At 49.4% G+C, this 14,359-nt stretch overlaps 4 protein-coding genes across 4 annotated transcripts; 3 read left to right on the top strand and 1 right to left on the bottom strand.

The window, feature by feature from the left end:
• Positions 1 to 921: 921 nt before the first annotated feature.
• On the top strand, positions 922 to 4,607 carry FOBCDRAFT_319372 (uncharacterized protein). Its single transcript, XM_031183792.3, has 2 exons — positions 922 to 3,489; positions 3,536 to 4,607. The coding sequence occupies exons 1-2, from the start codon at positions 1,105 to 1,107 to the stop codon at positions 4,427 to 4,429; spliced, it is 3,279 nt and encodes a 1,092-aa protein (XP_031039434.2). The 5' UTR covers positions 922 to 1,104; the 3' UTR covers positions 4,430 to 4,607.
• A 175-nt stretch (positions 4,608 to 4,782) lies between these two features.
• Positions 4,783 to 7,598, top strand: FOBCDRAFT_34474 (aconitase family-domain-containing protein). The gene is made up of 3 exons (XM_031183796.3): positions 4,783 to 4,888; positions 4,973 to 5,829; positions 5,881 to 7,598. Exons 1-3 carry the CDS (start codon positions 4,844 to 4,846, stop codon positions 7,406 to 7,408), a joined length of 2,430 nt encoding a protein of 809 aa, XP_031039438.2. The 5' UTR covers positions 4,783 to 4,843; the 3' UTR covers positions 7,409 to 7,598.
• Positions 7,599 to 7,663: 65 nt separating this feature from the next.
• FOBCDRAFT_34479 (uncharacterized protein) lies at positions 7,664 to 9,710 on the bottom strand. The gene has a single exon (XM_031183798.3). It carries the CDS (start codon positions 9,606 to 9,608, stop codon positions 7,890 to 7,892), a length of 1,719 nt encoding a protein of 572 aa, XP_031039440.3. The 5' UTR covers positions 9,609 to 9,710; the 3' UTR covers positions 7,664 to 7,889.
• Positions 9,711 to 11,372: 1,662 nt separating this feature from the next.
• On the top strand, positions 11,373 to 14,337 carry FOBCDRAFT_223055 (armadillo-type protein). Its single transcript, XM_059609626.1, has 7 exons — positions 11,373 to 11,639; positions 11,695 to 11,832; positions 11,888 to 11,998; positions 12,047 to 12,193; positions 12,245 to 12,618; positions 12,670 to 12,964; positions 13,011 to 14,337. Exons 1-7 carry the CDS (start codon positions 11,517 to 11,519, stop codon positions 14,118 to 14,120), a joined length of 2,298 nt encoding a protein of 765 aa, XP_059464885.1. The 5' UTR covers positions 11,373 to 11,516; the 3' UTR covers positions 14,121 to 14,337.
• Positions 14,338 to 14,359: the final 22 nt, after the last annotated feature.

Consider the following 14,359-nt stretch of genomic DNA (forward strand, 5'->3'; position numbering starts at 1 on the left):
ACAACGTACCCCGCAATTGGAGCTCCAATCCACATTCACATCCACACTGAGATAGGAAAAGAATCGCGGCTTCGGGCATGAGACCAATGCTCATTGGGCGTATGACGCCCAATTTGACTCTCTTTACGTGAGAGCATTGTGCGGGGACGTTGGCAGAGTATGCCAAGGTACTGCGCCATTGGTGTGAAGTGCTGAGATGGCATTGGCAGAGATAACCAGACTCCCCCAAAGACGGAATACTCTTTCGGCAGATGAGACCGATCTGGCCGACGGTTAGGGAGAGAAGCCGCACCAGTGAGTCAAGGCGAGAGCTCTTCGTGGCTTCACGGGGTCGGAAGACCTTCCGTTCGACGCCGTGCCCACTTGACGTGATCACTTAAATCTTCTTTGGCAAAAGGTTAAAGCGGTCTTGGTTCCGAGCGCTCGGGAAGAGGAAGATAAGAAATTACTGTATTTCAGAATTTGGAAAGAAGCAATTCAGACCCTTCCCAAACTTCAATCAAACAAGCTGGCCCCACACTTCAGTGAAGCTCTCTCTTTACATTCCGCTTTGGTTATCACTCATTATACCGAGGAAAATCACAGTTCAAAATGTGATCGAGTATCGGTATTTGTCTCGATTTTGGCTTAATGATATCTTCTTGATTTGCAAGAGCTCAAGTACTGCAGCCTTTGTGGGCACAGAATTCGACTAATGTGAAGTCTTACAAGTCCTACAGACATGTAACAAAGGAGCAGAAAATTCGACCTTCAATTGGAAACAAACATAACTGACCAGCTTTCACATTTTGCTGGGAGGATAACTATTGGCTTGGTTGAGTTACTAGAGAGAGCCGATGTCATGTGCAAGGGTCGCGTCGGATAAACAACGGCTAGTGTTACCCATCGCGATAGCTCCAAAAAATATCCCAAGCGCGTTCAGCTCAAGCAAACAGGAGCTTGCAACTCAACTTCGCTTTAACAATTTATATCCATTCCACCACTAAATACGATCACCGCATGCGAAAACAGTGCAATCCAACGTGAGGGAGCGAAGAATTCAGCTTAATTCACGCGCCGATACGGCAAGCCAAATCCGAAGGCAGAGGAGTTCTGTCTAGCATAATGTCATCTCGTTTCATTGTTCCGGACTCTAGTCCTCCAGTAAGCCCAGCGCCATCGACGCCAGACAAGAGCGGCCGCGGCACAGGCTTTTCGTTTCTTGCCGACAATCCTTCAACGACTCCAGCTGGACCACCTCCATCATCAGCCGCTTCCTTTACACCCGCGGGTGCCCCGTCTGATTCATACATGGGAAGCTCTTTCATGCGTGGAATGACTGATACAAAGCCTCTGAGCTTTGGCGTATCCAACAACTCATCCTCCGGAAGAAATCTTTTTGGTCGCACAGGCGCCTCGAGCAACCCGCTTGGTCGATCCATTAGAGGACGACAGCCTTCAGGTTTGAGCCGCCAGTTCAGCGCGGCGGACGAGGAAGAGGAGGATCAAGAAGAAGATCAAGATGCTGAAGGAGATGTGGAGCTCCCACCCCCTCGAGGCAATCTTTTTCGCATGTCTGCTGCTCCAGACGAACGCCTCGAGGATGACGACGTTGACGCCGAGATCGAACGCTACATCGACCAAGACATTGCCGGTGAAGAAGACGAGAGAGAAAGTTATGGGGAAGACGACCATGCTTTCGAGCGCGAAGAATCCGAGGACCCCGATATGTTCTTGAACATGAGACACGACGATCGACCCTATGGCCAGCCTATGATTGGTGATGAATCCGACCTCATGATGCTCAATACACCAGCCGCGACAAAACGAGTGCGCCAAGAAGCGGAAAGCATTTTCAGACAAACATCAGCCCATCTTGGCATGTCAGGGCGCCAGGAGGGTTTCCATTTTGCATCGATCGCCAAAAATCTTTACAGTCAGCACGAACATGCACCAGTTGTCGAACCCGCAGACATGATCCTCGAAACCGAAGAGCTCGTATGTAGGTTATACGAAGAGGGAGTTGGACCTGAGGAAGACGTTGAGAAGATGGACAATTCTTTGTCTAACATCACGTTTCGCCTTACTGAACTATGGAACAAGACCGTGAATGGACTGCCACAACCAGAAGGAGAGGATTTCGCAACCATAGGTCCTGGTTTCAACAGTGACCCATTCGAGAAGGCCGCCTATGTCGCACAACTAATACTTCGAATGCACCACACTCGCTTCGGCACTAATACCGACGAGGAGAAGACACCACCGCTACCCGAAATCCTGTTCGACTGGATGCACAACAATCATAACCTGTACCCTGATCAGGTGCGTGAGGTCAGCCGCCACATACCAAGCCCTGCATGCCATCCTCTATTCTGGCAGACTGTACGATGCTCCCTGCTACGAGGAGATGTTGGCAGCGCATCCCATCTACTGAAAGAAGCTGGTTGGCAGAATGTACGCCGGGGACCTAGAAGTGATTATGCGTACACGGGCAAAGCTCTTGAGAACGTCAGACGTTTTGCCGCTGTCACTAGCGAAGTCCTGGACCAGTGCCCAGGTACAAGATCAGAATGGGATATCTGGAATAGCAACTGGACTCTTTTTCGAATTCAGGCTCGCGGATCTCTGAACCGAATGACCCTGTTCGCCGAAGGAAGGGAACAGGATGTTCAGGATTTGATGGACGACGAGTTTGCCCCCCAACAACAATCACTATCCACAATGGCTCGGAAGGCCTCAAGTCAAATCCCTTGGGATATCTACGAAAACTTGCAAACCGTGTATGGTATCATTCTTGGTAACCATGAGGCTATCCTGGAAATCGCACAGGATTGGTGTGAAGCAACAATAGGCCTTTTTGGGTGGTGGGATGATGGGAATCAACGCCACAAGGCTCTGAGACTTTCACAGTCGCAGTTACTGCGGGCATCATCTCGCTTCGCTGGCTCCGAAGACTACTTCGATCGACTGGCAACTGCTTTTCACATGGTTGTGCAGTCAGATCTAAACCCTAATGTTTTGAACCCCGTCGAGGTTGCCGTGGCCTCCGCTTTCGAAGGAAACGTTAACGCCGTGCTGGGATTCCTGAGGATATGGTCATTGCCACTGGCATGTACTGTGGCAGAAGTCGCATCCCTAGGCGAATGGCTCCCCGCTCCTAACGGCCCCAACCTGTTTCCTACTGACAGTCTGGATATGGACGATCTTGCGCTACTAGGCTTGACTCAACCAGGACCGGATGAACTGGATGGTATCAAAGACACAACTCTTGTACTGTACGCTAGGGAATTGGCAGGTATAGAGCAACTGTCACCAGAGCGCGATGGGTGGGAAATGGCCATACAGGTGTTAGGCCGAATGGATTCGCCTGAGAGATCAGAGGAGACAGTGGGCGAACTCCTTCGAGATCTTCTTGCTACGTTAAATGAGAACTCAGGACGAACCGTGGACAAAATTTGGACAATACTGAATGACCTCGGCATGATTAACTACGCAGAGGAAACAGCAGAGGTTAGTAATTTTGAGTATGATACTGAACGAAACTGACCCGAAACAGACATTCGCAGAGATCCTTTCTAAGGAGTCTCATCGCTATGGCGAGGCTCTCTGGTACTATGCGCTCTCCCATCGCTCAGACAAGGTCCGGGAGGTGCTGAATCTACTAATGTCTTACTCGCTTGTCCAGTCCACAGTCTACCCCTCAGAGAAGGATCTAGATCAGGATCTCAAGGATCTATTACGAAAGCGAACCGAGACCCTTGAGAAACGAGCCAAGCAGGACCTCGAAGCTGCTCAACTGCTTGGCCGAATGCTCAGCGGTTACGCCACACTACGCAAGTTTTACGAGCTCCGCGATGCTGAGGACTTGGAGAATATTTCGCCTACAAAGGCTCTCAAATTGAAAAAGCAAGCGGCATCTGCACTAGTTGCTGTTATTTCTAGTTCCGATGACAACATCCGTGGTGGACTTTACGACGAAACGCGGGATGCAGTAGTCAGCGAGGACTTCCTCCTGGCCCTGCTGGGAGAGGCCACTGTCTTTATTAATCAATCCCCAGCCGTCGTCACACTCCCCCAGATTGATGTTCTGCTCAAAGCCATCGAGGACTTACAAACAGTGGGGGATCGAGTGTATTCGGCGTGCGTCGATTTCTTCAATCTTGTATTGGCATCTGCCCAGGGACTGAAGGGCTCTACGCCACAAGATCTAATGGCAAAATCAACAGCCTCTCTAGGAGGAAGCTTCATGATGACCGGAAGCTCCGTGTTGGTGAATCATCTGCACAAGTCGATCTCGGCAGGAACAAAGGTTAACAGAGGATGGGACTGGAGGAAGGGTTGGCTTGCAACAAGCAAGGGCGAAGACGTTCTTCGAAAACTTCGATTAGGATTGGCAAAGGACCTGGCGACACTTTGGCTGGAAGACGCAGATGGTGTCGTTGCCTACTAGAAGGCATGTATTTGAACAAGAATGATTTTTGATGCTTTGATATGTGAGTCTGGACTGGCGAATGGAAGGCGCCTTTGGTAATACAAGACATGAGCGAAATGTAATATATGCCCCCATGTTCTCAGAATGGGAATTATATCCAAACAACGATTTATAGCCCCGACTTTTTGAACATCCCCCTTCTATTCCGAGGTTATACAGATGATATGGAAGGGATTCATCTCCGCCGGTGTTCGGATGGTGGAGGCCCCAACATCCCCGGACATCAGTCGTAAACGCCAATCGGCTCCTGTCAATTTACAATTGACCAAAAAAATCCGCCCCGACTTCGCCCCCACCACAAATTTAGGGAATAACATCTGTAACAAGAGGACCAAAAGAGTCATCGTTCATCGTTGCCGTGTATAGCCCAACATGGTTTCAATGGAGGTCGCCAGCCGCTCAGGCGGTGCCATGACGGTAAGCTACACCATTCCATATTAATTGGGAACCTTTCTGCAGGAAAACACAGATACACAAGCTGACTCTTACTTGCGGTAATAGCAACTCTTGCGACGTTCCGGTCCTAATGCCATTCGGTCAACCACCGTTCTATCCAATAACACAAGGAGAAGCTTCTCAAGCGCGAAGCCTCTTCCTCCTACCTACGAAAAGCTATACACCAAATACACAGATGTCCGTCGAGTTCTCGGCAAGCAGCGTCTGACCCTCGCCGAGAAGATCCTCTACAGCCATCTCGACAACCCCGAGGACTCCTTGCTGAACAACACCGACAATGGGCGAAACATTCGGGGGAAGGCCAATTTGCGCCTCAAGCCCGACCGTGTCAACATGCAGGATGCTTCTGCTCAGATGGCTATTCTTCAGTTCATGTCCTGCAACCTTGCTAAGCCTGCAATCCCTGCAAGCATTCATTGTGACCACTTGATTGTTGGCTCCAAGGGTGCTGAGGATGATTTGTCTGCTGGTATCCAGACTAACAAGGAGGTTTTTGATTTCCTTGAGTCTGCAGCGCGCAAGTACGGAATGGACTTTTGGCCTCCTGGTGCTGGTATTATCCACCAGACCGTTCTTGAGAATTATGCTCTTCCTGGATTGATGATGCTTGGTACCGACTCCCACAGCCCCAATGCTGGTGGTCTTTCTACAATTACCATTGGCGTTGGTGGTGCGGATGCTGTTGAGGCCCTTGTCGGTGCTCCTTGGGAACTTAAGGCCCCCAAGATTTTGGGCGTGCAACTTGTCGGCAAGCTGAGCAACTGGGCTTCTCCCAAAGACGTCATTCTCCGTCTTGCTGGCCACCTCACAGTCCGTGGTGGCACTGGCTCCATCATTGAGTATTTCGGTGAAGGTGTCGAAAGCCTAAGCGCCACCGGTATGGCTACTATCTGCAATATGGGGTAAGTTTGTACTATAAATCGGGGGATCTGGAAAATACTGACTTAATCTAGCGCTGAAGTCGGTGCCACTACCTCGATCTTTCCTTATACCAAGGCTTCAGCTAGATACCTTGACTCGACCCGGCGATCTCAGGCGAACAAGAACATTGAAGCTCTCGAGGCCTTCGCCAGCAACAGCTCCGACCCCGATGCTCGATGGCAATTCAAGGCTGATGAGGGCGCTGAATATGACGAACTCATCACCATCGATCTTTCGACCCTCGAACCTCACATTAATGGCCCTTTTACACCAGATCTGGCCACACCACTCTCCAAGTTCAAGGAAGTTGTGAAGGAACAGGGCTGGCCCCAGGTTCTTTCCGCTGGTCTCATTGGTAGCTGCACCAACAGTTCCTACGAGGATATGACCCGAGTCGAGAGCTTGCTTAAGGATGCCAAGAAGGCTGGGCTTAAGCCTGCTGCCGACTTCTACATCACTCCCGGGAGTGAGCAGATTCGTGCCACGCTTGAGCGCGATGGTACCCTCGAGACATTCCAGGAGGCCGGCGGAATTGTTCTCTCAAATGCCTGTGGTCCCTGTATTGGTCAGTGGAAGCGACAAGATGGCGTTGAGAAGGGCACAAGCAATGCGATCCTGACCTCGTATAACCGAAACTTCCGTGGTCGAAATGATGGCAATCCTGATACCATGAACTTTCTGGCCTCTCCCGAGATCGTTACCGCCATGGCCTTTGCCGGATCCACTACCTTCAACCCTGTTACCGATAGCATTAAGACACCTGATGGCAAGGACTTCATGTTCTCTCCTCCTCACGGTCTCGAAGGTCCCCAGACTCCTTTTGAGTCTGGCAACGCCGAGCTTGGTGTGTTATCCCAGGCCCCTGACCCTAACACCAAGATCGCCATCTCTCCCACTTCTGAGCGTTTGGCATTCCTTGAGCCCTTTGCTCCTTTCCCCTCGTCTGATCTCTCAGGCCTTCGCGTCCTTGTCAAGGTCACAGGCAAATGTACCACCGATACCATCTCCGCAGCCGGCCCCTGGCTCAAGTACAAGGGTCATCTGCCTAACATCAGCACCAACACCCTCAACACTGCCATCAACAAGGAGACCGGCGAGGTCAACGCTGCCTACGACCTCGACGGCTCCAAGCACACTATCCCCGAGCTTGGTCAACTCTGGAAGGAACGTGGTCAAGAGTGGCTTGTCGTTGCTGAGCACAACTATGGTGAGGGCTCAGCTCGTGAACACGCTGCCCTGCAGCCTCGCTACCTTGGTGCCCGTGTTGTCCTGACAAAATCGTTCGCCCGTATTCACGAGACCAACCTCAAGAAGCAGGGCGTTGTACCTCTGACTTTTGAGAACGAGGCTGACTATGATAAGATTGCCGCTGGCGACGAGGTTGCTACTGTCGGTCTGTACGAGATGCTCCAGAATGGTGGCAAGGGCGATGTTCAACTTCGTGTCACTAAAGCCTCCGGTGAGGAGATCCTCATTCCCACTAAACACGCCGTTACCAAGGACCAGGCTGGTTTCATTCTTGCTGGCAGTGCTCTCAACCTGCTGTCTAAGGGCATATAAGACGAGCCGCTCTCTTTCTGAGCATTAGTAGATATATCTTTCGGGCCACAGGATGGATTCCTCTCGCGATGCCTAAAAATGCCTGAGTTATGTATTGGACTGGAGAAAAAGGGCGTTTTTGGTTGGGTGAAAATGCCGAGTGATAGATTGTTTATACCAGCAATACCAAATGTTTTTGTTCTCTAGCCACTTCCACGATTTACGAACGAAGCTACATGCATATATGCGTCTATTGTTTTCATCAATTGGTAAGATACCTGTATTGCTTCTTAGAGAAGTGGAAACTTTCTAACCGTGTGACTCCGAATTCGAATTCCTTGACTCCCTGTGGCATATTTACATTTAGATTGTTGGAAACCTTTGCCCCTCAATGACAAGAATGAAGATGGCTGTTTGCCTAAGATGCGCCTAGTCAAAACCCAATAAGACAGCCTCCTTGACTCCTTTGCAATGCCCCGTCATCATATATCGTGTGAATTCATCAAGCGTTCAAGCTCTGAAAGTAACTCTCTGTCTCTTTCGTCTTGTTGTTGACATGTCGCTGGCGTGCAGTCGCTTTATCCTCGCATTCTCTGAACCAAGCGCAGGCTTTCAACCAAGCGGGATTACTCCGCACATATTCAGGCAGTTCCTCCTCGGGCAGGTCACCAAAGTCAAGAATACGCTTGACACCCCGCGGCTTTGGTGGTCTGTAAGGGGGAGTAGTCCCATCCTGCTGTGCTTGTTTGATTTTCTCCTGCTGCTTCATCTCTAGAGCCTGCAACCAGCGTTGTCTCTCCACGACCTTGCCAAACCATTCCTTGCGTTTTGGACGCCGTCTGATTTCGTCGCATTTCTTTCTATACCAAGAACGGGATCGCTTGTGCATGTGATGGATTGCTGGATTCACTGGGAGATAGAGTGGCTTTTGGTCGCCGAAAACTGGGTTGTACTTGACAATACGTGAAGATACAGTAACATAAGGGGGTGGTTGCAGACTTGACTGTCGATAAATGAGCGAATCGAATGCCTCGGAATCGAACTCGACCAAAAGCCTCTTTTTGCGAGCTTCTGCTTTGGCACGGAAGGAGAGCGGGACGGATTTGGCCGGCTTTGCTTCCCCGTCAATGTCACTAACATCGGCCATATTCACCTCATCATCGATTTCGGCGCTTACTTCAGGCAGGGAACCTTGAAACTGCTGTTTCCTAACTGGGAGCCCTTTACTTGTCAGGGGAGCCGAGCGCTTAGTGGGAGTTGATAAGAGCTTCGCCTTCGAACTCGTTCGTGTTTCTGGATAATGATGCTCCAAATGTTTCTGTGTATTGTCCTTCTTTGGCTTGGATGTCCGAGGGGAAGACTTAAATTTGACACCATCTTCAGAGGTAAACTGCATACGATTCACAGGAGCGGTGGAAGGAACGCGCGGTTGAGAGTCAAGGCCTAGGGAAGGCTCGGTCTTCTTAAACCCTTCGTTTGAAGGAGCCCCCTCAGAAGCCGCTTGCGCCGTCCCAGCCAAGTGTTGGCCGTCAGTTGCATGGACAGATTGCCCATTTTGATGCGCATCCATCTTGAGATCCTCTGTGGGAAGCGTTTCCGATCCAATATTTGAACAAGAACTCAGTTTTTTGGTGGCAGAATCGAGGCCAAGTGGCTGGTTTATCACCTCCTCTGTCTCGGCTTGCAACTCCATTTCCAATCGCGTCTTCGGGTTCGACACAGTATGTGAATTTACCTGGCTAGCAGAAGAGCCCTTGTCAGCTTTCGCTACATCTTGGGCTGCCTTGATCTGCGCGGAGTTGGGTGTTGATCCAACGTGGCTGGTTCCGTTCCTCTCTAGCCGCAGATGGAGGCTTATGTCATTTGTATCAATGGAATTGTCTCGTACCAAAGACGAAGGAGGGGCCTCTTGCTCATTTGCTTTCGGAGACTGTGTCACGGGAGCGCTGGTATCCGGACTAGAGGCATCTTGAGATGGTGGATCTTGCCTAGAAAAGTGCCGCGAAGGTGTAAACATGAATTTGCCTCGACCTCTTTTAGCAACAAAACTCCTATTAGAAGGTTGGAAGCCCTTGGCCATATTCGTAGCAGAGGGATCTCTGCTGGCCGCAGTGGGCTCTAATGCTGAGTGCTCATCACAGTAATGTCTGGAACTAAGCAAAATGATCTTTTCACAAGTGAGAACGGCACAAGTGCCGCCGACATGTGTGGAGGCAGTCATTCAGAACCTCGTTGATGGGGCCAAAACGCAGAACTGATCCACCACGCGCAGGCTTTTACGACTGGATTGAGTCATGAGGCGCGTAGATGAAGGATTACCTAGAAGTCATGTTAGCGATATGCGTTTCAAGTTGTAACGGAATGCTAAGCAAGTGTTAGATAAGAAGTCGAATCAGATCTTTTCAGTTTTGAATGGCCGTCAAGCTAGGCACCTCATCGGTTGTCACATAATCTCTTTTGACACGTGTGTTAATTCAATGAATCTGCTGTTTGTCGCGGCCTTTGGTCAAGATCCGTGGCGTAGACGAGGAAGAAGACTCCATTGTGCGACATTAGAAACTCCATTGCAATCGGCCCCAGCGCTCTACGAACAAGCTTGGAATGTAGGAGAGCAGTTACAGCTGAGGCGCGGTATGGAACGACAGGGTTGATTCAACACAATGTCATGAATAGAGTCCGAAGAGAAGATGGCGCAACCAGAAGGGTTCCGTTCAGTCAGACCTTTTACCATAGGCATCATTTGACGAGCATAAAGAGTAAGACAAAGAAATCAAAATCAAAATACCGTACCGAGGTCTGAGATCACCCAGAAAAAAGTTCTGCTCCCCTATTCGTAGGTGGTGCTTGTTGTGCTAATCGAAAATACTGTGTAGTCGATAATTTGTATCAGGTGGAGGCGAAAGGACAGTGTTATACTGCAATAGAAAGAAGCAAAGGGAGCTAGGTCGCGTCCGAGACAGGTCCCCACGGCTGCCCTGTGTTGAAAGAGTAGGAATATGTGCGTTCTGTTGATCTTCTGTATGGGTTGACGAGCCAGCCGACATCAGGTAAAGGACAGAGAATAGGAATAGGATTTGGGAAAGAATGAAAGGGATCCCCAGCCGCCAGAGGCAGAGAGGCGTATGACTGTGGTTGTTCGTTTCGCGCCTTTCATTGTGGGCTGGTCCTGTTGCTACTGGCTCGCTATTGGCCCAAACATTGATGATGATGAAGGATGGGGGTGCAGAGGCGCCGGGAAGACCTCCCTGGTGGGGAGGTTCCCGAGGTGAGTCGCCCCCAGCTGGAAGACTAATTCTTCCGCCCCGGCTACCATGCCTACCAGTGGAGCCCCACAAGTCAACTTACACACATGAGAGTGTCAAAAGGGAAATTCTGCCTGTTGACTCAAGAGATAGATGATAGATAAATTGGCCCATGCTTATATTTATAGAAGCTTAGTGAAGGCTAGGATTTATTCAAGGCCACCACTCTGCAGTTGGTGAGCATAAATGCACTATAAAGATAAAAGATCCCCCAAGTTCAGACCAAATATACCAGCCACATTCTTTGTGACGCAAACAAGACGCCTCAAAATTCATTTATTCTACCTAAGTACAGTATTTCTTTATCTGAACCGATGTTCCTTCAGATTTCTGATAAAACCACTCACTTTCGGTTTAGATACAGAGAAATGTTCCCCCCAAATATGTACCTGATCTGTATTCATATCTAAGTCTTTTTAAGTCTGGATCACCTGAGCTAATTCCTTCTACTGTCCAGTTAGTGGCGACATGATTAAACATACCTTGATCATAGATTTCACTGAGTTATCTATCTATACATCATGACCTATCCGAACCCCAAACTTTAGTATGTTGCTGGTGCTCCGTACGTTCTGGGCTCTTACATGGTCAGATGGATTAGGTAACCATTGGACACCCCTCCATCCCCTGTTGAATTTATCAGGCACTAGCGCGGGGGTCTTGAGCTCCCTGACGTACAGCGCCAATAACCACGTTGCGACTCTTGAACCAATATATTATTCGTCTACAAACAGCAATATTTTCAACCTGTACATATGCCGATTCTCAACAAGTAGGGAGTTAACTGCTCAAGTCCTAATAGAAGTTCTAGACTTTGCGACACTGGAATGAACTTTCTCAAATCTGCCGTGGCCTCGGCCATTGCACAAGGCCCTCCCTTTCCATACAACTTTGGCGACAAGGTTGATATCGATGAGTCTATCTGGACACTGTACAATGGTACCAAGAGGGTAAGCTCAACATCGCAGAGCGCACAATGTGGACTTGCTGACAATCTCTGAATAGGAAGATGGTTCAAACTGCAGCATCTTTTCCTTCGATATCACCACCAACCGATCCCAACTCCCCCTAGCCAAGAATGCCCTAAAGAAGCTCCGAACACTACGGCACCCAGGCGTGATCAAACTTCTAGATGCGGTCGAGGTATATGCAAGACTTCCGGTCGGTTTCAGAGCATTCCACTAATAACATCTGACAGACAGAGACGTATATCTACATTGCGACCGAACGAGTAGTACCCCTACGGTGGGACGTTCGAAGAAAGAGTCTCAGCCCTGAGACGATAAAATGGGGCTTGCATAGCGTTGCGGTACGGCTTGCCATGCTAGTCTTTTAATCGATATTAACAATGTTACAGCGCACCATAAAATTCATCAACGAAGATGCTTCCTCGATCCACGGCAGCATCAAAGTTGGATCGATATATACTTCAGAGAGTGGCGAGTGGAAGCTCGGTGGCTTTGATGTTCTTAGCAGCCTCAAGGACGATGAGTCAATAATATATGCAAGAGGTCCCCAGATAGGTACCCGTATACTCAGGCTAACATATGCATAGACATACGGTAGCTTGGTACCTGATGCGGGTCGATACTCTCCTCCAGAGTTGGCGCGAGGCGGATGGGATGTTATCAAGAAGAATCCCCATACAGCAGTAGACGCATTTAATCTTGGAACATTGATCTTTGAAGTTTTCAACGGCGATTACAATGGAGCTGATCAGGCTGGCCAAACGAAGAGCATCCCCCCTTCAATGCAGTCCAGTTATAAGCGTCTGTGTAACGCCAACCCAAAGGCTCGAATCAGTGTGGGAGCATTCCTTGATCAAGGCAACCGAAATGGCTCTTTCTTTGACAGCTCTCTCATCAAGCTGACCGAGGGTATCGATAACCTGGATATCAAACCGCCAGATGAACGAGAAGAGTTCCTTACGTCCGTCTTCAACTCCTTCCATACAATCCAAATTGCTAACAATTTGAACAGTGGACTGGATGAACTGAGCGATGACTTCCCAGAAGAGTTCTTCAAGCTAAAGGTTATGCCGGAGCTGATGAAGTCCGCTGAATTCGGTGGCGGTGGCCCTAGGGCTGTGTCCGTAGTTCTCAAAATCGCATCTAAACTTCCCAAGGACGACTTCGATTCAAAGATTACACCCTTCATCATTCGCCTGTTTGGAAATCCCGATCGTGCTATCCGGGTGTGCTTATTGGATAGCCTTCCTTTGATGATTGATCAGCTATCACAGAAGATCGTCAACGACAAGATCTTTCCACAATTGGTACAGTCTATATTACTATACTTCGATGCAAGACTAACATATCCAGATCACTGGCTTCACTGATGTTACACCGGTAGTGCGAGAACAGACGCTCAAGTCTGTTCTGGTCATCATCACTAAGCTCTCGGACCGCACAATCAACGGTGACCTCCTCAAACAACTTGCAAGAACCGCAAACGACGAGCAACCGGGCATTCGAACAAACACGACTATCTGCTTGGGGAAGATTGCAAAGCACCTAGGTACTTCGTCCCGCTCAAAGGTTCTTATTGCCGCCTTCACAAGGTCACTCAGAGATCCATTTGTTCATGCCCGAAATGCTTCCTTAATGGCCTTGGGTGCCACTGCGGAGTACTTCACTGATGAGGATAGCGCATGCAGGATCCTGCCCGTTATCTCTCCTGTCCTGATTGATAAGGAGAAGATTGTTCGCGACTCTGCTACTCGTACTATGGATATATATCTCCAAAAGATCAAGAAGGCAGCTTCTGCCATGCCTGAAAGCGTTTTGCCTCCTCCTCAGACTAATGATGGCTCAGCTCCACGGATGAGCACCCCACAGCCAAACGAAAACACCGCAGGTGGCTGGGCAGGCTGGGCAATCTCTTCCTTTACAAACAAAATCTCTGCGGCTGCAGGCGAAATTCACGCGGAGTCAGACTCCCGTGCTGCTTCACCTGGGCCCGCGCCCTCACCTAACTCCGAGCCAAAGAAGCCGGCAACGAGCACCGCCTCATCACTTCACCGCCAAGCAGTCAAATCTCCCCCAGCAACCCTCTCACGAAACTCTTCACATACCGCAAGTGTAGTAGCTGACTCATTCTTACCTGCCGACGATGGTGACGATGCTGGAGACTCGTGGGGAGATATGAACGATGACTTCGACAGTTTCGACTCTCCCGGCCAATCGTCCAAACAGCCTGCGACAACGACTGCATCTGCTGCCACTTTTGATGATGGCGAGCCTGACTTTGCTGGATGGCTGGCTGCTCAATCACAGAAAAAGCCCACCAAGGCCTTGCCAAAGGGTTTATCAAAATCAAGTGCGGCTAAGAAGCCTGCGGCTAAATCGGCCACGAAACCAATTGCTGCAAAAAAGATTGATATGAAGCCGAAGGAGACAGATGACGATGATGGTTGGGGCGATGGCTGGTAACAATAGACTCGAAAGTCAGAAAGTTTTGAGAAGCCGGCACGTTCCATGAAACATCACTTTGCCATAACCGCCTTCTTAGTTGGGAAACATCAGGATACCATTCTCGAGCATACACTAGTATGTCGATTGTTGATTGAAGCTATTCATAATATTTTAGTTGGACACATATAGACACCATCATCTAATAATACTCATGATACTAGCCATAAGTGATTAAGATTGGAAAGTATATTTAAACC

The sequence above is a fragment of the Fusarium oxysporum genome, chromosome V (assembly GCF_013085055.1).
Source record: "Fusarium oxysporum Fo47 chromosome V, complete sequence".
NCBI lineage: Eukaryota > Fungi > Ascomycota > Sordariomycetes > Hypocreales > Nectriaceae > Fusarium > Fusarium oxysporum.

What these genes read in the sequence shown, in the direction of transcription:
- FOBCDRAFT_223055 (XM_059609626.1), top strand. Translation starts at nt 11,517, where the DNA reads ATGAACTTTCTCAAATCTGCCGTGGCCTCGGCCATTGCACAAGGCCCT. An exon ending in ACGATGAGTCAATAATATAT is followed by an intron (nt 12,194 to 12,244) that starts GCAAGAGGTCCC and finishes ACATATGCATAG; the next exon opens with ACATACGGTAGCTTGGTACC. An exon ending in GAACGAGAAGAGTTCCTTAC is followed by an intron (nt 12,619 to 12,669) that starts GTCCGTCTTCAA and finishes CAATTTGAACAG; the next exon opens with TGGACTGGATGAACTGAGCG.
- FOBCDRAFT_34479 (XM_031183798.3), bottom strand. Translation starts at nt 9,608, where the DNA reads ATGACTGCCTCCACACATGTCGGCGGCACTTGTGCCGTTCTCACTTGT.
- FOBCDRAFT_319372 (XM_031183792.3), top strand. Translation starts at nt 1,105, where the DNA reads ATGTCATCTCGTTTCATTGTTCCGGACTCTAGTCCTCCAGTAAGCCCA. An exon ending in ACGCAGAGGAAACAGCAGAG is followed by an intron (nt 3,490 to 3,535) that starts GTTAGTAATTTT and finishes GACCCGAAACAG; the next exon opens with ACATTCGCAGAGATCCTTTC.
- FOBCDRAFT_34474 (XM_031183796.3), top strand. Translation starts at nt 4,844, where the DNA reads ATGGTTTCAATGGAGGTCGCCAGCCGCTCAGGCGGTGCCATGACG. An exon ending in GCTCAGGCGGTGCCATGACG is followed by an intron (nt 4,889 to 4,972) that starts GTAAGCTACACC and finishes TTGCGGTAATAG; the next exon opens with CAACTCTTGCGACGTTCCGG. An exon ending in GCTACTATCTGCAATATGGG is followed by an intron (nt 5,830 to 5,880) that starts GTAAGTTTGTAC and finishes GACTTAATCTAG; the next exon opens with CGCTGAAGTCGGTGCCACTA.